The 27940-nt window shown below is 39.4% G+C and overlaps 1 protein-coding gene across 5 annotated transcripts in view; it reads left to right on the top strand.

Moving 5' to 3' along the window:
• Window positions 1-27940, top strand: part of Adgb (androglobin) — a 125731-nt gene that overhangs the window by 57858 nt on the left and 39933 nt on the right. For all 5 annotated transcript variants that reach the window (XM_076926844.1, XM_076926841.1, XM_076926842.1 and 2 more), the window contains 15 exons: window positions 573-747; window positions 1623-1713; window positions 7157-7286; window positions 7578-7611; window positions 8587-8764; window positions 9369-9432; window positions 11243-11345; window positions 13202-13343; window positions 14870-14984; window positions 17227-17394; window positions 18490-18625; window positions 19180-19317; window positions 22069-22162; window positions 22914-23048; window positions 23559-23712. In XM_076926844.1, the coding sequence (XP_076782959.1) occupies window positions 573-747; window positions 1623-1713; window positions 7157-7286; window positions 7578-7611; window positions 8587-8764; window positions 9369-9432; window positions 11243-11345; window positions 13202-13343; window positions 14870-14984; window positions 17227-17394; window positions 18490-18625; window positions 19180-19317; window positions 22069-22162; window positions 22914-23048; window positions 23559-23712 (1857 nt within the window). The remainder of the gene's footprint in view (window positions 1-572; window positions 748-1622; window positions 1714-7156; window positions 7287-7577; window positions 7612-8586; window positions 8765-9368; window positions 9433-11242; window positions 11346-13201; window positions 13344-14869; window positions 14985-17226; window positions 17395-18489; window positions 18626-19179; window positions 19318-22068; window positions 22163-22913; window positions 23049-23558; window positions 23713-27940) is intronic.

Genomic DNA, 27940 nt, shown 5'->3' with positions numbered 1-27940 from the left:
CAGGCAGCAATTAGAGAGTAAAGTTCTTTTGAAATAATGGTCTGACTTATTCCCAATGGCTTCTGAGCTGAATGTCTGACTATGAGACATAGCCATCAGGGCAGCTTCTGTTCCCACTGTCAATGTCTCTATTGTCTCCAAAGATGGGGACTTCCTGAGGAAAAACCCACTATTAAAGATTAGCTTACCATAGATAAGGCCACTCTTGCCACTTCACAAGTCCTTAATACATTTAAAGCATTTTAAAACATTAAGTAAAAATTATTAGTGAGTTTATTTTTTTAACTTTTATATAATTAGAACTTGTTTTACAGCTTCGACATAGAAAAACACTACCTACAGATTTTATAGTCTCATTGAAATTTAAGCTCGAGAATGGCCCAATTTCTCTCTTTTCCAATAAGCAAACAGGGTCTCAGGCAAATTTAAAGATGCAAAGAAATAGAAATGGTAGTGTCATTTTTATTAAAAAGTTGGGATCATGGGTGTTCTCCCTTTTTTGGTTTGGCAAAAGTGTTGTTATTAAATATAAGAGGCAATGAAGGATTTCAAATCTTCTTTCTGTTTCCTAGGCGGATTCTGCAGAGAAACTTAGGGAATATGGTCTTTCTCACATCTGTAGCCATCCTGTGCTGGTGACCAGAAGTAGGTCTTGTCCCCTTGTGGCACCCCCCAAACCTCCTCCCTTACCTGCCTGGAAACTCATTCGCCATAAAAAGGAAACTGTGATAACCGATGAAGCTCAAGGTATGCGTCATGTTGCCCTGCAGTCTGATTGACACTTCTCTGTGGGCTTCCCAGTCTCTTCCATGGACAATGGTATATGTTGAGGTAAACCACACAGTCCTGCGCCTGAAGCTGCTTGAACTCTTACGTCCAAATCATGTATTTAACAAGTATGGAAGTATGTGCACTATACTATGGGCTCACAGTGTCAGTGGCTTATGCTAGGGCTTATCATGTATTTCTCTTTCTTCTGTTGGATTTAATATGTAAACTAAAAAACTATTAATGACAAGAGGAGACTTTCATTCTGAAGGATAATGCAGAATGGTAGAGAAATTTGCTGCCTGTCTGAGCGTTATTTCTTTTCTTGTTCAGCTTTAGGGTTCACTGTGGTGACATGTGTTGCTCTCCTTTGTCACTGGGAATTTCTTACTTCTAAACTCACTTAACACTTATGCACACCCAAAGTCCTCTCTCAGCACACTCTTTCCTTGTTATTTATGGTACTTCCTGCTTCTGCTTCTGCTTCTACAACAGTCTCTGTGGGCCAGCTCACATTCCTCTTCATCTCCTAAGTGGTTGTCTGAGAAGGGTAATTGAGGGACACTTTCTTTTTAAAGGAAAAATTTATATGAAAAGTCAACTTGGCCACAAACGCAAAGACTTGTGAAACTTCACCATTTTATATCATTGTTCCATGCACATAAAACAAACTGGTTCTAGGCAAAAGAAAGCGGATATTAGCAAGATCTGTAAACTGTTTCCATTAACTGAAATGCCCCTGCTCATTCTTGCTTACCTCTATTGAAATCCCCGAGTAAACATGCACTCTAACTGGCACTGCTGTAGAATCTGAAGGATTCTGGCAGTGTGCATCACACTTGCCAACTTTTCAGATGCTGTTCCGAAGAAGCCTGACCAGTTTCTTGAGATTTCAAGTCCATTTTTGAATTATAGAATGGCTCCATTTACGGTTCCAACAGAAACGTAAGTATGTGACCTTCTCACTGGTGCCTCTTCTTAACTTTGCATCTGTGATGTATGTTGTTAAAAAATAATCACACTTAATGGGAAGAATGTTTGAAGGATGTGGAGGCCAAATACATATGCATACTCACACAAGTATTAAAGGGGCTGTCTTACAGAGTGAGATGACATCATCTCATGTATTATCAAACACTTTTGTTTATATTTTTATGTATGAGTATTAGAGACTAAATATTTGCTATCCCATTAAAATGAAATGGGGGATTTCTAGCCCATGGGCAGCTGGATTTATAAAGAATGATTTTTTTTCAAGGTGGAATTGAGTTATATGGGGCTGTGATCTGTTAACATCTGGCTGTGTGGAGAATCCATGAGCTTTTGGTCTTAGGATAACTGCCAGACCCCATCCCTAGCTAAGGACCTATTGCCAGTTCATAGTTGATGGAGCGCCATCTTTTTTTGTATGTGTGGACTCAGGTACATTGCCCATGTGGATGGTCTGGCAGCTATGCATAGGGGCAGCTATCATAGGACTCAGGGGGTTCTCAAAAGAAGGAGGAGGAAAAGGAAGAAGAAGGAAAAGAGAAGAAGGGAAAAAGAAGTGAAGGAGGAGGAAAAGGAGGAGGAGAAGGTGAAGGAGAAGGGGGAGGGAAGACAGAGGTTATGAGGGAGAAATTGCTAGGAGTAGCTGGAGGAGGGGAGCGGAGACAATTCCACGCATGTATGGAATTCACAAATTTGTGTTCTAGGAAGCAGCATGGCTCACCTCGTGAGTGAGAACAGTGTTGGGAAGGTTGGGGTGGCATTTCTGTGGGTTAGTGAATGTTAATTGATGGATATTTTTGAGTGAAGCCACTAAATTATCTCTCCATTTGTTATAAATTAGATCTTCAGGTTTCATCAGCCCAAACCATATACAGCTGTTGACCAAAGTCAGGATTTGTGTACAGTGGGATGAATTCTCCTTTAAACACACTCCCCTTGAGCTTGGAGCACCAGTAGACAATTAGAGTGGCCATTTATAGAGTAAGGTAGCTGGATTGCACAGGCCCTCAGTTTTGTTACCAGAAGTGGCTTTGAAGGTCTGGGGGAATATTTTGTGAGCAGTACTGTTTCCTCTTTGGACTGAACAAATGCAATTGGCAGTTGATCTCATGAGCAGCCAAACAAGGGAGGGAGCTTTATGAGGGGGGTGTCCTCTGGTTCCTGATGCCCTGCCTAGAATCACTTTTCTCATTCACTACTCACAAAATAGTACAACACAAAGGTAACCCAGCAGCTTTGGAACAGTGACAGTCTTCGCTGTGGTCCAATAGCATCTCATTTTATCGGAGACTCTAACATTCTGCTAAGGATGCTCTTCATCCTCCATATTCGCACTGATGTAATATGAAAATCACTTACATTGAAATTGAAATCAGGGCTTTTGCTACACTCTTGTCATCTTTATAGTTTAGTACCAAAGTCATCTTTAACAAAATAGCATCTTTAACAGCAGTGTAGGCATTTTTCATAAAGTTCTTCAAAACTCTTGCAGCCTCTACCTTGTTCCAAAATGGTGTCTGCAGTTTTAAGTGGTTAGTCTATTTCCGGGCATCTATTCTGTTTGAGTTCTGACTGCGGAAACAAAGCATGATAAACCCGCTAGTTGTTAATAGCAAGAATGTATCTCAGTCCTGGAAGCAAGCAAGTCCACAATCAAGATGTCAGTTCATCTAATGCGTGGAAAGGACTCATTTCCTTACCCAGCCCTCTTTCTGCCTCCCTACAGGCTTGAAGTGACACCCAAACTCCCCAGAGCCCTGCTTTCCAGAGCACAAATCTCATTTATAAGGACTTTGCATTTTGTCCTAATGTCTTCCCTTGAATCCTGTCTGCTAAAACCATTGCCTCGGGGTTTAGGTTCAACACAGGAATTTGACCTTAAAGGTGTCCAGACTTTCAGAGCACAGCATTCCCTGACTCTTTGTGAAGCCATGTGTCCTGCTTTTCTCCAAGAGGACAATTCATGAAGCTATAAGAATATGCTTCTGAATTTATTCCCCTATTTCCACACCTATTTTTATTATTGTTAGGTTTTCAGATATATAGAATAATATAGTGGGATTTATTTTCCATTCCTTTTGTACTTTTCAGCTGAATATAATTTTTGTGTCAATACTGTAAAACTTTGATATTTAATACAACATGCTTCTACTCAGTAAATACTGAGTGGAAAATATTTTGAGGCACCTAAGTCATTCAGAAGCTTTTTATGATCTTCTAACTTGGTATTTTTGACACATGTAACTGCATATTTGACTTATTTGGACACTTTTTAGAGTATTTTAATTTTTGGAAACATTTTATTTAAAGTATTGAATGAGAAAAATAGTCTTCTCTGGGGAAGACCACCTGCCCATTTTAACTAACTGGTTATCTAACATCAAGTGGTCAACCTTAAAATCATATACATACAATTAACATTACATGTGGGTTGTATTTATATATTTAGAAATTTATGTGCATATATATGTGTTTATGTATGTATATATGTATACTTTTATAAATACTCATACACATTCATATATATATATGTATATATATATATATATATATATATATATATATATATATCACAACAATTAAAAAATAGGGCATGAACTTGAGAGAGAGCAAGGGCATACATGGAAGGGTTGAAGAGAGGAAAAGCCAGATGGAATATGATGTGATCATATTTTAATTCCAAAAATAAAAGTATATTTGTGAAGTATTGAATGGCGTACATAATGGGATATATATTATTACTTTTCCCTTTGATGTGACAAAATATTGGACAGAAGCAACTCGAGGAAGGAATGGTTTGTTTTGACTCATAGTTTGAGGGTTCATTACAGTGGGGAAGGTACACGCAGTAGGAGTGTGAGACAGCTGGTAACCTTGCATCTAAAGTCGGGATGCAGAGACTGGGATACAGGGACAGCTGCACACTAGTGCTCACCTTTCTTCCTTTACACTCAGTCCAGGACCACGATGCTGCCCAGAGTGATGTCACCTCAGCGTAACCCAAACTAGAAACAGTTCCTCACAGATATACCCAGAACCCTTTCTCTCAAGTGATTTTAGATCCTGTCACATTGACAATATTAGTCCTCACCGGATATGGTAGATGCATATGTTTTCAGATATAGCTTAGTCTTTCTGAGGATATATAATGGATTATATCCATGGTAGAAATATAAAATGGCAAAGAAAACCACAATTTAAGTACTCAACTCATTGTACTTTCTAGTGTTAGGGACCAAAGCCAGTTAATAACAATTAAAAAAAAATAAGGCACGAACTTGAGAGAGAGCAAGGGGGTACATGGAAGGGGTTGGTTACGTTTAATATACCAGGCACATTTTCTCAATCAGTTAACTCACACTGTCTTACTCTGGTTCAGTTTAACCTACTAGACCAATTCTTGTCATTTTACCCTTATGTCTCTGTCTTGTTTGGGGGAGTTGATTGTTTTTGTGGTTCTTTTATTTTGTGTTAATGCTTCATAGTTTTCCCAATTACTTCTATACTGAAAGTTCTTTAGAGAAACAGAACGAGTGCATGCATGATTACATAATGGCTGTACCAGTGGTAGAGAAGGCAGGCGAGCACATGGATGGCATGAAATTTAATCATCTTGCACGGTCATGGCAATTGAGATGTGTCATGTGTCATGAGAGACCATCGGCATTTAGAGAACTGGAGAAGAGATTACTGTAGCTATCCTACTCTGACACCTTAGAAGTCCTTGAAGCAACAGTGTGACTTGCATCTGGATGAATGATCAGGAATGCCACTGGGCAAATCCTGGAGTTCAAAGGGCAGAGACCTTGGAGTTGTGTTGTCTGTGAACTGGATGAGAATGGTCCAGGTGGTAGAAAGTAAAGCCATCTTTCCTCAGCGGTCCTGTGCTATCCAGGTCCACTGCTGACTGGACAGTGCCTACCTACCCTGAAGGCAGAACTCAGTGCACTAATGCCTGTGGTAACTTCCTGCAGAGGTTGCCTCATAGACACACCCGGAAGTGGTGTTTTAATAGCTGCCTACAGATGCCTTAGTCTAGTTAAGGAGATTGACACTGGACACTGACCATCACTTTCATCTGACTGGATCTGCATACTAATTAGAGGTTATCTGGGTTATAAAACTGCAGCTGCTTGACACCAGGACAAATTTTCCTACAGTTTATATATTATATTACCCAGCCTTTAAGAATCTCTATGTCAATAGTGTCAAAAGTGTATTGATTTTTTAGCTCATGTTCACCAAGTTGTTCCTATACTCAAGTTTTAGTAAGTTCTACCTTTATTATTTAATTGAGGTGGATAGATTCTGGTACCTAGAATCATGCAACCACACTTTGCTGTCTTCCACTAATCTATTAGCTGCTGTAATCTGTTATTATTCATTCACATCTTCAAGCTTTGGAGCAAAGAAAAAGACAAAGCTATGGGAATGTCATTGCACTGTTTGTGGAAGACATGCCCTAGCCCCTGCTATACAACCAGATTTCTTGGATCAGCATAAGAGCAATTCCCATGTAGAATGACCACTGTTATGCTTTCCTCTCCTTGAAATTCCATCAGTGTAACAGCACAGGTTTGCTCATTCTTGGCTCATGATTTTATGAGAAAATTGGAGCCTCATAAATATGTTTCTGCTACCCTCTAGTGGGAGTTACATAAAAATTAGAGAAGTCAGTCTGTGAAATCTGCATGTTGAGAAATTATTTTTGTTTTGGTTTAGAGGCAGGACCTCACTATGTATTTCCAGTAAACCGAGAATTTAATATATAGGCCAGGCTTGCTGTGAATTCACAGAAATTCACGTGCTTCTGCTTCCTGCATGCTGGGATTAATGGCATGTGCTACCATGCCCAGCTATATGTGTGGAATTTGATTTTATCTTTGAAACTGTTGTGTAAAATGCAGATACTGTGATAAACATCTCATTGTGCCAATGAAATTCATACTAGAGTGATACTGGGCTATGTCAATGTTCTTGAGGAACTGCCTTGGGTACACAGTATGAAAGTCACAATTAGAAGCCTAAGGGCTCACAGTCTAGGATTAAATTTCCCACACCAAGATTTTCATTCATACACACACTTCACTAACACCACTTGTGCTGATAATCAAATCCCCTGTATTTTGATCACCAACACACGTATCTTTAAAACAGTGTCCCAGAAAAAAAAAAAAAAAACACGTTTACAGCAATACGTTGACTGATGAGGCAGCAGTATAGGAAGTAGTATAATAAGTTATTCAGAAGTAATTTTTTAAAAACTTCTCTGAAGAAGAATAAGAACAGAATGAATCAAACCTATTTTTTGTTGTTGACAAAACTAAGCTTATTCATTGGTCACTGTTAGTCAGAAATTACAGTAACAGAAGTTTTGTGGAATTTTTTTCTCCACTAGACATTTTGTACAATCTGTCATTAAGAAAGGAACACCACTGGGATCCAGTCTTCCTCCCCTTGTGGAAAATGATTTAGCTGCAAGTACCAGCCAAGGGGAAATGAGCGTATTAAACGGAAACCCGTCTCAGGTACCAACCAGCTCAAGCCTGGACTATACAAGACTTATCTTCAATTGTGAGCTATCTTCTGTCTGCAAAGTATGCATACACTACGTCAGAAGAATGAAGAATTCCGTTAAACCCTACATCCTATGTATCTCATGTATCCATGGCCATTTAGAAAGTGGCATATCCTTCCATTGTACAAGGCCACCATGTCCTCTCTGGCTCGCATTGCCTGTAAACTGTTAAAGAAACTATATACATTGCTAATATGGGCAATTATGTGTATACTTATAATTGTTCCTTTTCACTTTTCAGGGCAATATTGCATTGCAAATTATACCTGGAAAAGGTAAATTAATAATCCTCTCATGTTTTTGCTTTCTCATAGAGATCAAAGCACACACAATTCTTGCTTCTAGACAGACTTAGTTCTCCCTTCTCCCACCTTAGCCTCTCCTCAGCGTTTCCTATGATCTCCTAATTCTAGTCTACTCCATCCTAGAAGCATGTAACACTTTTATAAGTTAAATTTAAGCTAAAATAGAAATGGAGGAGGATGTGATTAAAGATCTATGATAAAAGGATCAGATGATCATTTTATTTTGGTGTTTTATGTCATGGAAGAGAGGGTTTCGCTCATCACCCAAACTGGCATACAACTCATTAAGGTCCAACTTGGTCTCATGCTCTTAATCCTCAAGGTTGCTGGGTTTGCAGGCAAATGCCCACAAGCTCATGCCATTTAATGCATGCATGCTGTGGTCAAAATACTGAAACCACTGTCAGTTCCTGATAGTAACTAAAGACTTGGCCAGAACTCAAACCCAAGAGAAATGTCACATATATGTCTGTTAAAATGTTGGTTTAAGACTCTACATGAGTTTGTGACAGAGCTTGATAAATATAAGTTGTAGTTACATAGCCACTGAGAGGAAAGATTAAAGGGCTGACTGAAGACAACAGGGCAACAGACCTGTCATATTTTTATGGTGCCCTCTGAACTCTGGACTGTCCTTTGTAAAATAAAGACCTCTGTAACTATTTTAAGCACATAGACGAATTAGTTTCTGTTGTAACATTGTAATTTCTAAAGAACATGTTCCTAACTTACCAAAGTAATTTTAAGTTTCCTGAATTATAAAATCCAAGTGAAAACCATACTTTCACAAGCTTTAGGGCTGCATTTAAGTGATTATTATTTATGCTTTCTTATAAATAGGACTTAAATTAGAAATGCTTCCTGCCATTCATTTTTCATATTTTAGCAGCCTGTCACTTAACAGTATAAGATATGCCTGATATATGTGTCCTCTCCCCTTCCCAGAAGAACCTTCAGAGCCTACACTGGGGGATTCCCACCAACTTGAAGCTGTTAGTATAGAAAAGGATTTGCTTAGCCTGACTACAGCGACACTGGACAAGTCACAGGAAGAGTTGGCAATAAATGAAGGTGTTTCCAAAGAAATATGGCTAGACTTTGAAGACTTCTGTGTGTGCTTTCAGTAAGTATTCAATTGCTATTCATCTGACTAGATTCTGCTGGATCAGCTCCAAGCTCTAGTGCCACACAGGCTCACAGCTGGATCAGTTTCTGTGTTTATATTTATTGGTCTTATGATATATTAATTATTAACTATCATTCAAAAGAGGAAATGAAATATCAGCTGGGGGTTAGTATACTATAAATATATTTTTTGTTCTATTGAAAATGGAGTCTTCTCTCATACAGTACATCCAGACTACAGTTTCCCATCTCTAAAGGGGGAGACCCAATGGAGACCTCCTATTTACTTTCCCCATGATGTGGGGCTGTGGGCCACTGTACCCTCTTCCACCTGCTGCTGGGAAAAAATAACGGATGCATTGACTATCCACAGAGCACACTAGCAGCCAAGCCCCAGCCTAGCCGCTCTTACTTCCTCCTCAAATGTTTCTTAAGCAAGATGAATTTTCCTACTGAGATCATTTTGTCCCTTTATAACAACAAATGTTGCAGTTCTTTAAAGTTTCCTGCTGCCTATAATTATTTGACTCTAAGAAACTAAACATGTGGTACTAGTTTTGTATGTAATGGCAACAACTGATTAAACATGTTTTCTTTTTCAGCCAGATATATATTTTCCACAAGCCATCTTCTTATTGTCTTAATTTTCAAAAATCAGAATTCAAAGTAAGTGCATTAAGCTTTCCGTTTTATGCTTAAGTTTTATGAAGAGTCACCTTACTACAAGATACTTTTATATGACTCAAGCATTTCTAAATCTCTTATTCAATTATAATTTAAACAACAGTTTTCAGATTTTTAATTCACCCCTTGTCCAGACTAGTTTGCATCTTCAAAAGTCACTCACCCACACATTTAGTATACAACTGAGATAATGTATGTAAGATACATAGAAGAATGCATATTAGTAATTCATGATATATGTTGGCTGCCATTTATTAAATCCAGTTCACAGTTTTTAAAACCTATCAACTGTTTTAAATTATGTGCATATATAGTGACAAAGTCAACTATTCTTTGTTCTGTTATTTTTATAAAATGATGGTCATATTTTTTCCTGTAAAATATTGATTTAGCAAAATAAGGTGGCATGCCTTTGTGACTCTCATTCCCTTGAGTGTTTATGACATCCATGGCTGTGGGAAAATACTATATTTCTAGACACTGGAGCTCAAAGCTCCCCATGCAGCCTGAGAGGAAGGATTGGCTGTTGTCTGAGGTGGAGCTTTAGACACTGAACCTGACAACTTAGCACAGGGCCAGTGGCCACAGCACACGTCACAGATAGTCTTTTGATGCTCAATGTAAGGATGGGTTAGAAACCTTTGAAGTCATTCATGGACAGCTTTGGGGACAACCAGTGCCCCAACTGCTAAACCTTTAAAAAATGAGCCCCCTGCAGAGACTCCCCCTCATACATACATTTTGTTAAAGAAAACATGAAATAAATGGTTGGCTGATTACTGGTAGGAAACACTGGAGGAGGCAGTGATTTGGAACGTCTTAATGCTGTGCCAGACATTTCTCGCAATCATTTTATAGCTTGTTGAATAACTGTTTCACAGTGTGGTTAAAGATTCATCGTTCCTATAGTAACTGGTTGTTTACCTCTTGTGATACAGTAGCACTTCTATACGTCTAGAGCAGAATGACAATTAGATGTGTTGAATACGCTCACTCTATGCCATCATTCCAAACTGTACTAAAGGACCATGGGGTTGAGAAGAACTAAGAAGGCATAGTCATGAGAACAGTGTTAGAGTCAAGCTTGAGCTCCAACCCTGGCTTTGCTACCTACAAACTGTGCTCTGGGCAACCCACTCACCCTGCTTTGTATTTTCCTGAGGATAAGGAGTGCACATAGTTCCCCAGAGAATGCACTGAAATCCTAACCACACAGCAGTATGTGACCACCTTTCCCAACAACTCTGGTCTGACCAATCACTTCACTGTATGTCCAAAACAAAACCCCACCCTGATGGACACCAGCAAGCCATGGTTACATTTCTGAAGATCTTGTGAAATATATGAAAAGAGGTTTTAGCTTGTCTGTCTTTCAGGTTTTACCATTATACAACTCTACAAAATTCCTAAATGCATCCCGACTAGGCAGTTTCCTTTGGCTACCATGCTCAATCTGGGTCTCCATGCCTGTCTGTATTTGACTCTCTACCCCCCAGGCCACTCACTTTTTCACCACTTTAGTTCTGGAATTGGCAGATCTTTTTTTTTTTTTTTTTTTTTTTTTTTTTTTCTCATGGAGAAGAGTTCTCTCATTCAGCAGCCGTCTCCCAGAGGACCCAGATCCAGCTGCCACAGATCACTCACTGCTTGGTTTGACATCACTTTATGTAGACCTGTAATGTACTTACTGCAGTCCATCGGAGGCAGCAGGTTTCCCACTGTGTGTGAACTAACCTGTGACTGACAGGTTGAATGGACTGCTATGCTTGACACCTGCTCCGATTTCTTGCAGTTCGTGGAGGAGCGTGTGCCCTACTATCTGTTTGTGGATAGCCTAAAGCCTATTGAACTACTGGTTTGCTTTTCTGCTTTGGTGCGCTGGGGGGAATCTGGAGGTAAGAGGGTTCTGAGAGTGGGATCGGCTGGATGTGCAGAGCACAGGTGGGCTCAGGAACATATAATGCTAAAGTTCAGGATATAGGTGAAGAAACCGAGCTACATAGGGTTGCCCTGCCACTGCCTCTATTGCTCTTGGTCCCTCCCACACTGGAGACTGTGCTGACTCCTGTTCACTAGTGCTCTCAGTTACAATGTCTCACTCACCTCTTTGTCTTACCTTTCTTTTCATCTCTACTGGTCATCATCCTCATTTTCTTTGGTACTTGATTGGATGATGATCAGAAGTGATCCTTTTCTTTCACCCCTTTTAGGTTCCTCTGTGACTTGAGGTGCCATTTTCTCCAAGCTTGAATACTGGAGGCTTGCCCCTTGGCATGAGTGATGTTAGTTAGATCTTTATGTGGCAGAGACTTGTGGGAAACCTCTAAGTCCTTGGAAGTGCTGCACATGGGTTGGGTTAATGCTGATCTCAGACTGAATCTGATTTAATGAGAGCAGGTTGTTACAGTGTGGAACCTCTGCATATGCTTGGTCCCTTGTGCACACAGGCTGTTCCCACTGTTGTGTTTTACAGATAGAAAGAAAGAGTGCTAACCTAGAATCCAGTACAGTTCCCTTAAATTTCAGACTCTGAACTAAATGAACCTTTTTGTTTTCTCTTTCCATCACCTTTCCCTGATAAGCATCCTGGTGCTTAGCTAAACTCTGCCTAATATTTGGCTGCAAAAGAGCACCTGGATATGCCTGGGAAACAGCAAATCCCTCCGCCAGCCCACTCAACACTGAGGAGCACTGGTTTCAGCCACTCCCCCCGCCCCTGCAGGCATTCCTTACTGTGCTCCTTCCTCCACTCTCCTTCTCATAACTGACTACTTTAAACCTCCTTTTTTAAAGTCTCCTTTCTTGCAGCCTCTGCTCTTATTGGCATTCATTTCCATGGAAAGCCATGCTGCTGAATTTAGTGAGAAATCCCTGGCCTTGTTTTCCCACACAAACTCCAGGAAGCCCTAACCTGCCCTGCCTCTTACTTAGTAGGTGGATTTCCCTGCCTTATGAAAGGTCTTCTGATACGTACATACGATCTAATAATCACAGAATTGTGACCCTTTGGCCTATTTTGTTAAAGCATATCTTCAACTCATGTTAACCATGTCATGTTACAGTTGCTCAATAAACATATTCCAAATACTCAAGAATTGAGTATTGTGAGAATATTAATGGTAAGGGCTTTTATGCTTCAGCATGGATGTCAATTGTGTTGAATAGTGAATGTTACACAGCAGGCACCAAATAAATAATCATTTCATAAACTTTCCAAAATTTAGTGATCTCAGTTTAATACATTGACTTGGCTTTTATAGCTCTGAAGTTCTCATGTTCTAGGACATTGAAATTCTCCACACACTCACATGCTGCTGAATTTAGTGAGAAATCTCTGGAAATTACACACCATGGAAGTGTAATATCCTGGATATTACACAATTTCCCCCATTAAAATTGACCCCTGGAAGATATTCTAATCATGTATATATACAGATGATTAAAAATAGTAGCAGACTATGATGAAGTATACCCGCATGTTCTCCTTTTCCCAACTTTCTCGTCCTAATTTTTCTATCTGAGGAAATGATTATGAAGGGCAAACTGGACAGGCAGAGCCAAGAGCCAAGGTGGGCGCCATTTCCCAAACTTACATACGTAGCTTCCGGCATTTCAGCAATGCTTTTAGGATATCTTTGGTACCTGATTCACCTTCATGATTACATACGGTATTACTGGACAGGAAGCAATGCAAGTGGAGGCCAGCTATTCTTCCATGATCATGTTTCAACACGTCTCCCTTCTCCCAAAGCCTTAACAAAAGATAGCCCTCCTGTGGAGCCCGGGCTCCTGACAGCTGAAGCCATCACCTGGAAGTCACTGAAGCCTCTTAGTGTTGTTCTGAGGATTCACACCTATGCTACAAAGGCCAGCATGGTGCGCCTGCCTGTCGGGTATGGTCTGACTTCATTTTCCCATGTTTGAGGCTTTTAGATTGTGACGATGGGGATTCTACTTTATTGTTTGCTGGAGTGACATTCAACAAGGTACCTGTCTATCGAGATTCTTGAGAGGGAGAAAATCCTTTCAATAAATGACATTCTCAGGCCACACTGTATGCTTCTTTGGAAGGCTCATTGTTGGGGGTCCAGGGGTCTATATATGTGAAGAACATGATTTAACCCAGAAGTTTCTTAAATGAATCTGTCAATAATTTCTCTTGTGTTCTCATAAATCGTACTATTTTTTTTAACAAGAATTCTGCATGACTCTGCTTAAATTTGGATTCCAATTAAATTATAAAATAGCATTTCTTCCCACTAACCTAGAATACCACCTGTGGTACAATGTTTAGATGTTATTTTTAATGATAACAAAACTAAACAAATACATCACATTTTCTGTTTGAAGGAAATTATACACCATGGAAGTGTTTTATTGATTTTTAGCATATAAAATTTGGAATACTGTCATATTTCAAATGAAAAATATTTTTACAGGAATTTTGTCCTAAGAAATTTTTAATTATATGGCATCAGTGAAAAGTTATATAGACTGTGCTAAAAGCAAATCCTAAGCAGCAAAACAAAAGGCTAAAGCAATGTGTGTTATGCATCCAGATGTCTAAAAAAACAATAAAATTTTTAAAAAATCAGTTTCTCAATATAGTATCTGTATGGAGACTTTCTCTAGATATCAAATTAATTCTATGAGATTCTCTAAGACAGTGGCTCTCAACTTTCCTGATGCTACAAACCTTTAATACCACCTCATGTTGTAGTGACCCCTCAACTATAATTATTGTTATTTCTACTTCATAACTATAATTTTGCTACTATTAAGAATAGTGATGCAAATATCTGATATGCAGAATGTCTACTATGTGCCCTCTGTAAAAAAGGGTGGTTGACCCCAAAGGGTTCACAACCCACAAGTTGAGAACCACTGATCTTACTGTTGACACATCACGCACAGGGGATTAAAAGAGGATGGTCCTGGAGCTGCATCTCTCCGCACAGGCCCTACGCCATCACTGTGTTTTGGGCATCCTCTAAAGGCCTGACAAGGGGGGAAAGTGGTTGTCTCTGTTTTCTGTGATACTGGATAGGAGGGAGAGCATTTACATCTATGAAATGAGACGTGTTTGCGAGTCTGCAAAGCCCTGTACTCAACAAGAAAAAAAAAATGTAGACTACTCTTTAGCAGCACAGGATGTGTGCACATGTTCAGTGTGTGAAAATCCGTTACTTGGTCTAATTGTTTCTGTCTTCTATAATCAGTAAAACACAGATTTTTGTGATTATCTAGGGTTGTCATAGAGTACAAATCTAAGTAGTTATCCCTTCTGTCTTAAAAAAATAGCCAAACAAAACAACTGTTCACTTACTTCTGTCTTCCAAACTCTGACCAAGCAACTAGCAGAGGTGAAATCTATTTAACAGAGGAAGCATGGTCTTCACATGGTTTCCATTCTCTCTAGGAGGCATATGCTGCTCTTCAATGCGTATTCCCCTGTGGGACATGCCATACATGTCTGCAGCATGACGACATTTGTCATCGGGGATGAAGATATTGTATTGCCCAACTTTGAGCCGGTAAATATCCTAGTAAACCCACCCCCTCTGGTTTCACAGGTTTTTACTCAATCCTGTTATTTATTTAGCCTACCTCTCCTTATTAAACTATTTGTATATCTTCTAAGAAATGGTGAAATGTAATCTCTGAGAAACACAATTAATTCATCCCTGACAACTGTACACAACTCTCCTCTATTCATGTCGATCAACATCTCTTCGGGTTGATGCAGTGGTCTTTGGGAGGGATAAAGCACCAGCAAAGTCCTTTGGATGGCACTTAAAATCTGAACTATACCTTCCTTACTCTGAGGGATTTAGAGTATGTATCTCCGGGATGAGGAGGAGTCAGAGTGTTCCACTGGAAGCACTGATTACTTCTTACCCTTTCCTCTTTCTTCTTGTCCTTTCTCTTCCGTGAGAGAAAATGGGTGCAATAATCCACTAAGCCCTCCTTAATTTAAAATGTCCTCTGTCTACCTGTGTGCCTAGGGGAAATAAGAATTTGCTATTTTCTGCTGTCTGACACATAGTACGCGCTCATCTCTAATGATTTACTAAAGCTAAAAACCCAAGAAAACTAGCTAAAATCTCCACATGGTACAAACACGGGATTCTCAAAGGCAGCCAGAAAACCTTGCAACAAGAAAGTTGAATACTGGGTCTTTCTACCGTGCTGTGATGGCCTAGACATGTCTGACTCGGTGGTGGTCTAGTTAAAGTAAACTTCTACCCAGAGAAGTCACCTGCTTATGTAGGAGATCTGGGAATGGTCAGTTATGAATCTGAGGAGTTAAGTTTCTCAGCTCATGGGCAAGGGTCTGCCTTTTGCACTTCCATTAGAATAAAGCATAACAGAGATAATAGACATGCCCTGGCCTGTCTAGACAGGGTTCTACAAGTTTCCTCTAGGCTTCCTTCTGTTGGCTGTGCTGTCTCCTCGACACATGCTTTTTATTCTGCTCAGTAGGCACTAAGCAAACAACATCAGGTTGATCTCATCAGGCTATTCTGGAGCATTTGTTTGTTTTGTTACGTTGGATTTGTGGAGGTAGGAGCTCACGATGTATCCCAGGCTAACCTAGAACTCATGGTCCTCTTACATCAGCTTCCAGGGTATGTGTGGGGATACAAGCGTGTACTGCCATGGTTCTCTTTATCCTGCTTATCTCAAACTGTTCTTTGAAACAATACTTGTGTGCCATGCACCATCCAGCTTTCGGGAGGATTAACTCCTAAGGATTATTTTGTTGGGAGATTTCTTATTTCTCTGATGGTATAATGTTCTTATGTTATAAGCGTTATTTGGACTGAAGATTAATCTCTATTCTGCTTTTATTCTAATGGAAGTGCAAAAGGCAGACCCTTGCCCATGAGCTGAGAAACTTAACTCCCCAGAGTCATAACTGACCATTCCCAGATCTCCTACATAAGTAGGTGACTTCTCTGGGTAGAAGCTTTCTTTAACTAGATCACCACTGAGTCAAGACCTTCCTCAGCGCTGATGCTTGGAGTGATCATGTAGGTGTTCAAGCATGAAGATGAGAACTCACCTCTTTATCAACAGTTTCTCACCTAGCAGGCATCTGTGTTTTCAAGGCACATTCACTGAGCCTACTCTGAGTCCTCCATGTGTCCATGGAACAATGATTGCACTGACACCTCCTAGAGAAACAGTAAAGATGGCTCAATTGGTTTTCACCCACCTTCTTCTAAGTAGGCATGTGCTGCTCCAGGCAACTCAAGCACTACCCAATATACACCAACTAGGACAGTCTTCAGGTATCTCAGACTGGTTGATTCCTGGACTCTCTTGTGAGCTTGGACCTCTTACTGTTTCTCAGATAACTGGAGGGAGCCAGTAGCCCAAGCCAGCCCACACACTGGTCTTTATCTTGCAAGACTCTCTCTGAAATCTTCTCTACCCCTCAGTCCTTAAAATTCTAGTCTCTGTCAGCCTAACTCCTAGACATCTTTAGACCCAACTCTGGACATTAATACCATGGAGTTTTCCCCGCTCCATCCTAAGGCTAGAGCTCCTCTTCCACAGCCCCTTTTGGAGGACTTCCAGCCTTTGTTTCATATCTCCTAGACCATAGCATCAGATAAAAAGCCTAAGTTCACTCTATTCTATACAAATAAAATAACCTTGAATCAATCACAAAGTAGAAGATATTCTTCCCCAGAGATTGAATATTTGTAATCTTAGTTGCCCATTAATAAACAGGAGGATTACTGCTACATGCATGCTTTGTCTTCACAGGAGAGCTACCGATTTACCGAACAGGCTATAATAATTATGAAGGCTATTGGCAACGTGATTGTTAATTTCAAAGACAAAGGTAAATTGCCAACAGCTTTGAGGGATCTGCAGGCAGCTCACTACCCTATCCCCCTCTACAACAAAGAACTCACTGCTCAACACTTCCGGGTAAGCAATTTCCGGTTCTGATATTTACAGCAGGAAACCTCCCATCTGAAAGTGGAAGTCCAAAGGCTGAGTCTGGGAAGTGGTTTACAGAGAGGAATCTAGAGGAAAAGAATATGATAGTGGCTGCTGGGGGCTACTGAGCCTCATTCACCTGGAGGCTTTTGCTAAACTGGGAATGATGCTTCCATAAAGGAGACTTACCAGGCAGTGTTTCTTCTTTCAATAGTTCAAGTTGCCCTCAGGAACATCCCTCATATGACACTAGCTTCTGCTAAGGCTGAGTAGCTCTCTGCTTTCCTAGATACCCTGCAGGATAGGAAGTCAGTATACTGGTTATCTCAGCAAGGAAACTGAGAGGTACTGATCCACCCCAGCTGCATGGCAATCCGGTTACATCTGCTTTTATTTGTCCATTTTTGTTCAAGTTTTTCTCAACCTCTGTGCAACTGATATTCAGACTAAATTATTTTTGTTATTTGACTGTCTTATGCTCGGTGGGATGTGTCACCAACCTTATCACATGCTCTTTGAGGGAGGAATTTCATAGCCAAAATGGAAAACACAAGAAACTCAGTTAAGCTGTAATTTTGTGTAAGTTAATAGTATGCACCATGTTTAATATAAGCCCAAGTAAATGGTCATTTGCATTAAAAATATATTTTACCATTACTTACATGTAAGGTGATGTTAGATGTTGTTGGCAAACTCTTTATAAATTAAGACTATGACCAAACTAGAAGAACACCATGCCAAGCAGAGGAAAAAGAAACCATTTTATTGGTATATGAACATCAAGGAAGAATTCAATCTACATCCCAGACAATCAGCTGAATTGGCAGTGATAAATGTCCACCTTGTCACATATTCAAACAAACGCAAATTTTACAGATAGACTCTCAACAGACAAGGCAAATCTTAGTAAAGAACTCAGCTCCGTTTGCCATGTATAGTTCAACCTACATTGTCCACTATTGTTAATTATACATGTGTGTGTGTGTGCGTGTGTGTATGTGTGTGTGTGTGCGTGTGCGTGTGCGTGTGTGTGTGCGTGTGTGTGTGTGTGTGTGTGTGTGTGAATATTTTTATCTTTCTCAGGTTTTCCATATATCATTATGGCGTTTAATGAAAAAATCTCAAGTATCCAAGCCTCCTATAAACTTCAGATTTGCATTTCGGGCTATGGTTTTAGACACGGACTTACTGGATTCCTTCTCAGAGGATGCCTCTTTAGGTGCTGATTCATTTTAAGTATCTGATCACGGAAGTGGTAAATAATTTAAAATGGGTATGTTCAGCTGTGGTGTAGCAGAGACAACAGACCTGCCTAAAAGCCATCTAGTTCCAGGTCTCTCTAGGATGCTTCAGAGGCTCCCACGATCTGCCGAGGAAGCATCCTAACCCCTGTCATATGTACTTCCTGGGGACCCGGAACTCCTCTCTCTTTGTCATTGACCTGCCTGGCTTGAATTAAGGACCCTTGAGGAGATGTCCCAGGTCCTTTCTCCCTCTTACTATATTGTTTCTATTCTCATTGTTTTGTTTCCTTTCAGTTCTGAGGGATGCCTCTGTCCCCTTTCCGATGGAAATCCAAGGCAGGTCATTGAAATATCACAGCTTCCTCCTCCAGACCTTTACCTAAGCTCAGTGGGCATTGTGAAACAGGATGTTCAACCCATCTTTGGGGGATTTTATGTCTGAAGGCTTTCACAGCTGCAGGCATGAAATCTGGGGGGGGGAAAGAGTAGATACAGATCCAAATCCAGTGTTTTGTCTTTCTCTTGCCAGCGGAGTGGGTAGACCTTAAATATTCTATGCCAATAAATGAGAAGGAGTATACTTCCGAGGAAATAGCTGCCGCAGTGAAAATTCAATCCATGTGGAAAGGGGCCTATGTCAGACTGCTCTTGAAAGCCAGAACGCCAGGTATGGTTTTAAGCCACTTGACCCAAGTGTATAGGAATGAGTGGTAATTTAGAGTCACCCTGCTTCACAGAATACTTCATTAATTTTATCTACTAAGTACTGAAATCCCTGAAGGCAAGGAGCTGGTTAGTGTTCATTTTCTCATTCTCAGAACTCCTCAGTGTTTGAGATGTCATGCACAATGAATATTTACTGAAAGGCAAATGTCAGGGCTGGGACAATGGGGTAGAAAGAGTGCTTGCTACACAAGCAGGGGGACTGGAGTTCAGATGCCAGATGCCATAGAATAGGCATGCAGGTGTGATACCCAAACAGCTGCACTTGGATGGCAGAAAGTGAGGATCCCTGTCCAGCCAGATGAGCCACATTCTGCAGAACACTCTACCTTGGTAAGTAATTAGAGAACAACTGAGAGAGATACCTGATATCAACTTCTGGTCACCACATGTACATGCACGGATGCATGTGTCCATCACATACACATGTCTACACAGATGCACACATGCACTGATATCACACACTACACATTGGAAAAGGATATGTGTTCCATGAATCACTGAGAAAATGATTGGCTTAATTTTTAGAATCTGTTGTAAGTTCTTTTCAGTCATCTCCAATTTGGTTTGCAGCAGTTTGAAGTGTCACTCACCTTCAGCTAGGTAGAAGATGCTTGTATATTTCTAGATTGAATTTCACAGGAGTGACTGCATGTTGCAGGACTGAAAGATGCCTGTGCATCTGTGCATGGTGCGGCTGATGTTAAGGTAGGGGCAAGGATGTGTTTTAATATGCTCTAACATTTGTGAAGTGAAATGTTTTCAGGTATGTCAAATGAATTTGTGGGTAGTAATGCCTACTTTGTCAAATTAAAACTCAAAAGGTATATTCAATTATTTCTGTCATGTAATATCCATTGATCCTTTGAGAGGAAAGATTTACTTGGATAGAACTTTTTAGTTTACTGAAATATTTTGTTATAAAAATATCTTGGTGGAAAACATTTAGTAATATCATTGAAATGTTTGTCTAAGGAACAAAAAGTCTAGATACCCAAAGGCTTTTAGAATACACAGTAAATAGTTTGTAATAGAAATATAGCTAGTGAAGGAATGCTGTCGTACAGTGTAGTTCCAGCAGTCAGAAAGAGTTGGGCAAAAGATGGTTAGTGTTAGCTGGAAGCTGACCTGGCCTACCAAATCAAGAAGTAAGGAAGGAAGGCAAGATGAAAGAAAAGAACAAAGGGAAGAGGGAAGAAGAGGAAGGGAGATAAAGGGAAGGAGAGGGGAGGGAAGGGAAGGGGAGGGGAAAGAAAGAGCAAACTAGAGATAGAAGTGAATTATAATTACTTGATTTTCACGTTTTTCTGCATTAGAAAGCAAATGCATTTATCAAACGTATGGTAACATATTTTTGGTTCTCTCTATAAGTAGTAACTATTATATTCCTGTGATAACCTTTTTTCTCCCCTCCCCCAATACTGGAAACTGAAAAAGTGCAAGCAATTTCATAATGTAGCTCTTTCACTCAACTTGTATATATTGAATGACCCTCAGGGATGACTTACCCATGATGGATTCAATCAGAGAAGCTGGCCAAGCGGGCAAAACCGCTCCATAGCATCAGGCACACAGAAGATAAGCAAATGCCAAAGGTTCCCATTTGAGATCCTGATCAAACAATGAGAAAACTCAGGCAGGGCTTGAGAAAAAGAGAGTGCCTTTTTCTGTCATGTTGACTTTGAGATGCTTACTCAGGACATTTCCCCTGCCAGTTCATTCGTCCATCTACTGGAAAGCCATTTGCAGGCAGTGCAGTAGCTGGAAGTTCATGCCATCCATCCAGGAATATTCTTTAGAATGATTAGGTGGTTGCTTTTACTGAGCAAAGGTTTTCCATGGGAATTGTTGCTATGCCAGAAGATCTTTTTATACAAACTGTTCGGGAATCACTTAAACAACAACAAAGAATCCTTATATTTTTAGGCTGAAGATAAGAGAAAATAGTAGAAGACATTGAGCAGTGCTCTCATCTAGACATTGACAGCTCCATGCTTTAAACACGCTTTTACTGCTCTTACAATTTGGAGCCTACAGCCATCTTACTTGGGGATTGTGGGGCTCTTTGCAAACACCACAGCTAGCAGAGTGTCAATCTGTGGGAGGCAAGAAGCCCTGTTTAATACAACTCCATAGGCTGTGTTGGCTCAAAGTTCAGGAGTCTGACCATACCAAGTTTATTTTAAGCATGTTTAAGCAAAGCGCAATTTATTGGTGATAATTAACTCAATCCTGGCTGCTCAGCAAAACTTAAGACACGACTACATCAAAACTTCTTGCAAAGTAAAGTGATATTTTCCATTAAGATATGTTCTAATAGATTAATTGAAAATGCAGACTTAAGATAACCAAGCTCATGATTGGATCTAAAGGATCTGATGTAGTCTGACCATTCAGATAGCACAGAAGTCACTAGACTATTAACTATATCCATTCACAACTTCCTGGCTGGAAAGTAGATTACACATCTTTTTCTTTCATGGGAGAACCTTGTGTGTTTAACATTCCTGGTTTTCCTAGCACTTACCTATGAGCATAAGGATCTACATGCCTCCTATAGTAGATTTCAAATTCTTTACTTGCAAAATAACAATTGCACAAGATCATTGTTCAGCTATCTTACGGATTTAATGTTGTTATTACTATTACTGTTATTATTATCATTACCATTATTTTTACTCTTGTTTTTGTTTAGAAACAAAGGAAAATACCAGTGTTGCAGATACACTTCATAAAATTTGGGCAGTATTAGAGATGAATTTGGAGCAATATGCATCATCTCTCTTAAGGTAAAGAATACTGCTAGACCTCTTGTGGCTAACAAATACTTCTAGATCTCCAGGAATGAATGGTCCTGCATGGCTATAATGGCCTCTATCCCAGATAGCTCCTGAGGTAGTCTGAAAAAGACCCAGAACTACTGGTGCTTTTGAGGCTAGATCTAGATTCAGTCAGGAAGGGAAGAATCCTCCCTGTTGTGGAATACAGATAGCACAGAAATCACCAGGTTCCTTGCAGGGAGCCAGGCAGGTCTCATGATTTGTTTCATCAACAGCATGAAACAGAAATCACAAAGGACAAAAAATTCTAATGTTATACTCTTGTTTGTGTCCTTGGGATTTGTGTCCAATGGGTTTCCAAACCCATTGCTCACATTCGCGTCACAAGCTCCATTCCACTCTCTTCTTTCTATCTGGATCCTTCAATGGTCCTGAACCAGTGTTACAACCGCTTTGCCCTGCTTTATGCTTAACCATCAAAGCCTCATTTCCCTCTATGAGCATTATTTACTCTTTTGCTTAGGAATATATTCTCCCTCAGTTACGAGTCTTTGGAAGATGCCATTCACACTCGAGCTGCAGTGTATTTCTTCCTCCCTGACACCAGATGCTACGAATCACACTGTGCCTCTTTGGTTTTATTTTTTTCTTAGCCTGGGAAACTTTGGCGGGCTGTTTCAGGGGCTAGGTATCGTCTGTAAATGGAGTTTATTTTAAAAGTGCTTTGTCATTGACACTAGAGTTATTTTTACATTTCTAGACTAATGTTTAAAAGCAAGTGTAAGTCTATGGAATCCTACCCATGCTATCAAGATGAAGAGACCAAGCTGGCCTTTGCTGACCACACCGTGAACTACACAGACCAGCCACCTAATTCTTGGTTTATTGTATTCAGGCAAGTGGTGCATGACACCGTCTCCAGACAGAAGAGGGTGTTCAGATCTGCAGTTTCAGGAGTAAAAGTATGGTTGACAGTAAAAGTAACAGGCTCTAGACTCTCTCAAGACTTTCCCATACATGATACATAAAAGTTTTTATTTATATGATGTCAGAGAATTTTTGTCAATATTCCTTACTTCAAAGCATGAAATGTGTAAACAATTTGTATATTTTCAGTGAATATGTTAACATAGTAAGCCAGTCTGTTTTCAGTTCAGATAGATAATATTGATCCAACTAAAAGGGTATTAAGTGCAAGTCACAAGCAACATAAAATGGGAATTTTTTAAGGGAATTTGCATTTTTACAAGAAAATGACACAGAAATAGTAACGTGCAATGGAAAAGATGTGTAAGGTTTCTAGTTACTTGCAACTTGAAGTTTTTGCAAAAATTCTTTGGGATTAAATTTTATTTCACACTTTGAGAATCGCCATTAAGTAAGGCTCGTGCTTTTTTAATTACAGAGAAACATTTTTGGTTCCTCAAGATATGATCTTACTCCCCAAAGTATATACTTCCCTCCCGATCTGTATGCTGCATGTCATTAACAATGACACGTTGGAGCAGGTGCCGAAGGTGTTTCAGAAAGTGGTGCCTTACCATTACACCAAGAACAAGGTAGGTGCAAAATGTAGCCCCAGGTGATAAAATAGCATCCAACAGCAAGCTTGGCAGCTCTGCTAGGAGGAAGGGTGCCCTGCTCCATCCCTGTACAACAGGAGAAAGCAACTTTACATTTCAGAAAAAAATACATTACACGTGCCCAGGATTGAAACCAAAACCACATTAACCCAGAACACAGAAATGGATCCCAGGAGTTCTTTTGGTCCTGTACTGAAACAGGTCAAAGGGGCGCCTCTATCTCACAGGGAGCATTGTTCTCCTCTTAAGAATTTCAGGGGACCTATAGCATGCACAAACAACCCCCACCTATAGTCTTCAAAGGTAGCATGACTTCCTCAGGCCAAGCAGCATTGAATGGGTGAGCACCCTGGCCTTCCATCAGATGCTGCCTTCATGTTTTCAAACATGTTCCACATTAGGGAACCATGACAAACTTAATGGGTATAAGCTGGAAGCAGACAGAAATGTTTTTGCTCCTAGTTTCCATTCTGTAACTCTATTGTTTTGAAATAGTTCCTTTTTGCTCTGGATGATGATTTTTTTTGTTTGCTTGTTGTTTGTTTTGAGGTTCATTTCAGGCTCTCATCTCATGCATTATTGTATGTAAATTAGGCATACCTTTCTAATGACTGGCTAATGAATCCTGGCTTCATAAGGATAAAGACTAGATATAAAATGCAGTAATTCAATAAGAAACTGAACATCTCCTTTGAACCATTTTAGAGATTTGAGGAAACATTTTTTGAATAAAAAAATAACATTTTTTATTTACTTGTTTGTTTTTTTGTTTTTTAACTTTATGTAGCATGTAGGCTGTTAGGTTGTCCTGGGATTCACCATGTAGATCAGGCTGGTATCAAGTTCACAGAGATATACCTGCCTTGGCCTCTTAAGTGCTAATATTAAAGACATATGATAACATAGCCAGCTAAAATTCTTGGTAAAACAACATAATCCAACTGATTACTTATACGTGTGTGTACGTATTGATAGTGAAATTCTAAAAATTGTTTTTACTTAAATTTCTTAGTACTCACTATAATTTTAAGAACTTATATTTTAGTAAACCCAGTTCTATTATGGAAGTCATCTGTATTTGATACTATATTCTGCAGCATAATTTAAAATTTTTCATTTTTTCATTATTTATTTACTTTACATCCCAATTGCAGCATCCCCTTTCTCCTCCCTTTTGAGTCCCTCTCTCTTATCTTCTCTTCCCTTCCTCCACCACCCCCCTGCTCTTCAGAAAAAGGAAGGCCTCCCATGGATAACAACTCACCTTGGCATGTGAAATTGCAGCAGGACTAGATACATCTCTTATTGAGGAGAGATAAAGCTGCCCAGTTAGAGGAAAGGGATCCAAAAGAAGGCAATGGAATCATTCCATTGATAATAGTAGGAATAGTTCCTACTATTAGGAGTCCCACATGAAGACCCAGCTGCACCAACTGTTACATATGTGCGGAGGGCCTAGGTCTAGCCCACGTGTGCTCTTTGGATGTTAGTTCAGTTTCGCCCAGGTTAATTGATTCTGTGGGTTTTCTCGTGGTGTTTTTGATCTCTCAGCCGCCTTCAAATCCATCCTGCTCCACAGGATTCCCCAAGCTCCACTTAAGGTTTGACTGTGGGTCTCTGCATCATTTGCCATCAGATGCTGGGTGAAGCTTCTCAGATGACAGTCATGCTAGGCTCCAGTTTCCAAGTATAGCAGAATATCATTAATACTGTTAGCGTGGGTTCCTCTCTCTCCACATAGGTCTCAAGTTGAGCCAGTCATTAGCTGGACATTCCCTCAGTGTCTGCCCCATCTTTACCCTACACATTTTGTGGGCAGGATAAATTGTGGATTGAAGGGGTTTTGCCTGGATTTGTGTCCCCATTCCTCTATTGGAAGCTTTGGCTGGTTACAGGAAATGGCTGTTTTAGGTTCCATATCCCTCGTTGCTAGGAGTCTTAACTAGTCTTAACTTCCTGAATGGAAGAAAATCAACAGGTCAGGTACTAAGATTAACAATAAAATGGGACTTCCTGAAACAGAAAAGCCTCCATAAGGCAAAGGACACGGTCAAAAAGACAAAGCAGCAGCCTAGAGAATGGTAAAAGATCTTCATCAATTCTATATCTGACAGAGGGCTCATATCCAGAATATAGAAAGAACTCAAGGAGCTAAACATCAACAAATCAAATTACCCAATTAAAAATGGCATACAGATCTAAATCGAATTCTCTACATAGGAATCTCTAATGACTGAGAAGCACTTAAAAAATGTTCAACATGCTTTGATTCATTTGTCAAAACTTAAGTGTCTATAAGTGTGTGGATTGCTTCTGGGTCTTCAGTTTGATTCCATTAACTATTCTGACTTTTTAATGCCAATACCATGTGTTGTTGTTATTATTATTATTATTATTATTATTATTATTATTATTATTACTACTACTATTGCTCTGTAGTTCAGCTTGAAAACAGGGATGGTGATGCTTCCAGAAGTTTTTATATTGTACAGGTTGTTTTAGCTATCCTGGGTTTTTTGTTTCTCCATATGAAGTTGAGTGTTGTTCTTTCAAGGACTGTAAGAATTGTGTTGGGATTTTGATGGGAATTGCATTGAATTTGTAGTTTGCTTTCAGTAAATGGCTACTTTTACTATGTTACTTCTACTGACCCATGAGCATGGCGGATCTTTCCATCATCGGAAACCTTCCTTGATTTCTTTCTTCAAAGACTTGAGTTTTTGTCACTCAGGTCTTTCATTTGCTTGCTTATAGTTACACTAAAATATTTTATATTATTTATGGCTATTGTGAAGGGTATTGTTTTTCTAATTTCATTTTCACCTTGTTTATTGTTTCTATAATAGAAGGCTACCGATTTTTTCCAATTAATTTTGTATCAAGCTACTTTGTTGAAGGTGTTTATCAATAGTAGGAGTTCTCTGGTAGAATTTTTGGGGTCACTTATGTATACTATCATATCATCTTAGAATAGCAATATTTTTTTACTTCTTTCTTTCCATTCTGTATACCCTTGATCACCTTTAGTTATCTTACTTCTCTAGCTAAAACTTTTAGTGCTATATTAAGTAGGCATGAAGAGAGTGGGCAGCCTCATCTTCTCCCTGATTTTAGTAGAATTTCTTTAACTTTATCTCCATTTAATTTGAAGTTGGCTATTGGCTTACTTTATATTGCCTTTATTGTGTTTAGGTATGGGCCTTGTATCCCTGATCTCTCCAAGACTTTTAGCATGAAGGGGTGTTGGATTTTTATCAAAGGCTTTTTCAGCATCTAATGAGATGGTCATGTAGTTTCTTTCTTTCAGTTTTTTTATGTGGTGGATTATGTCAATGAATTTTGGGGTTTTGACTCCTCCCTGCATCCTTGGATTGAAACCTACTTGATCTTAATGGATGATATCTTTGATGTCTTTTTTGATTTGGTTTGCGAACATTTTATTGAGGATTTTTTCATTGATGTTCATAAGGGAGATTGGCCTGAAATTCTTTTTGTCAAGTCTTTGTGTGGTTTAGGTGTCAAGGTAGCTGTGATCTCATTGAATTAGTTTGGCAGTGTCCCTTCTGTTTCTATTTTGTGGAATAGTTCAAGAAGTATTATTATTAGCTCTTCTTTGAAAGTTTGGTAGAGTTCTCTGCTAAAACTGCCTGATCCTGGAATCTTTTTTTGTTTGGAGACTTTTAATGACTGCTTTTATTCCTTAGGTTTATTCTATCTAAATTATTTACCTGATCTATTTTTAACTTTGGTAAGTGGTATCTATCAAGAAAATCATCCCCCCTTTTGTTTTTTAGATTTTCCAATTTCAGAAATACAGGTTTTTTGAAGTAAAAGTTAATGATTCTTTGAATTTCCTCAATGTCTGCCTTAGTCGCCCTTTTTATTTCTGATTTTGTTAATTTGGGTATTCTCCTTCTGTCTTTTACTTACCTTGCTTAAGGGTTTGTCTCTCTTCTTGATTTTCTCAAAAAAAAAAAAATACAGTTCTTGTTTTCATAAATTCCTTGTGTTGTTTTCTTTGTTTCTAATATTTGATTTCAGCCCTGAGTTTGAGTGTTTTCTGCCATCTACTACTCTTGGCTATCTGTTTGCTTCATTTTTTTCTAGAGCTTTCAGGTGTGCTGTTAATCACTAGTATGAGATGTCAATAATTTCTTTATGAAGGTATTTAATGCTATGAATTTTTCTCTTAGCACATTGTGTA

This window comes from Arvicanthis niloticus, chromosome 28 (genome assembly GCF_011762505.2).
Source record: "Arvicanthis niloticus isolate mArvNil1 chromosome 28, mArvNil1.pat.X, whole genome shotgun sequence".
In the NCBI taxonomy this organism is placed as follows: Eukaryota; Metazoa; Chordata; class Mammalia; order Rodentia; family Muridae; genus Arvicanthis; species Arvicanthis niloticus.
This window is presented reverse-complemented; position numbering and strand designations above follow the sequence as displayed.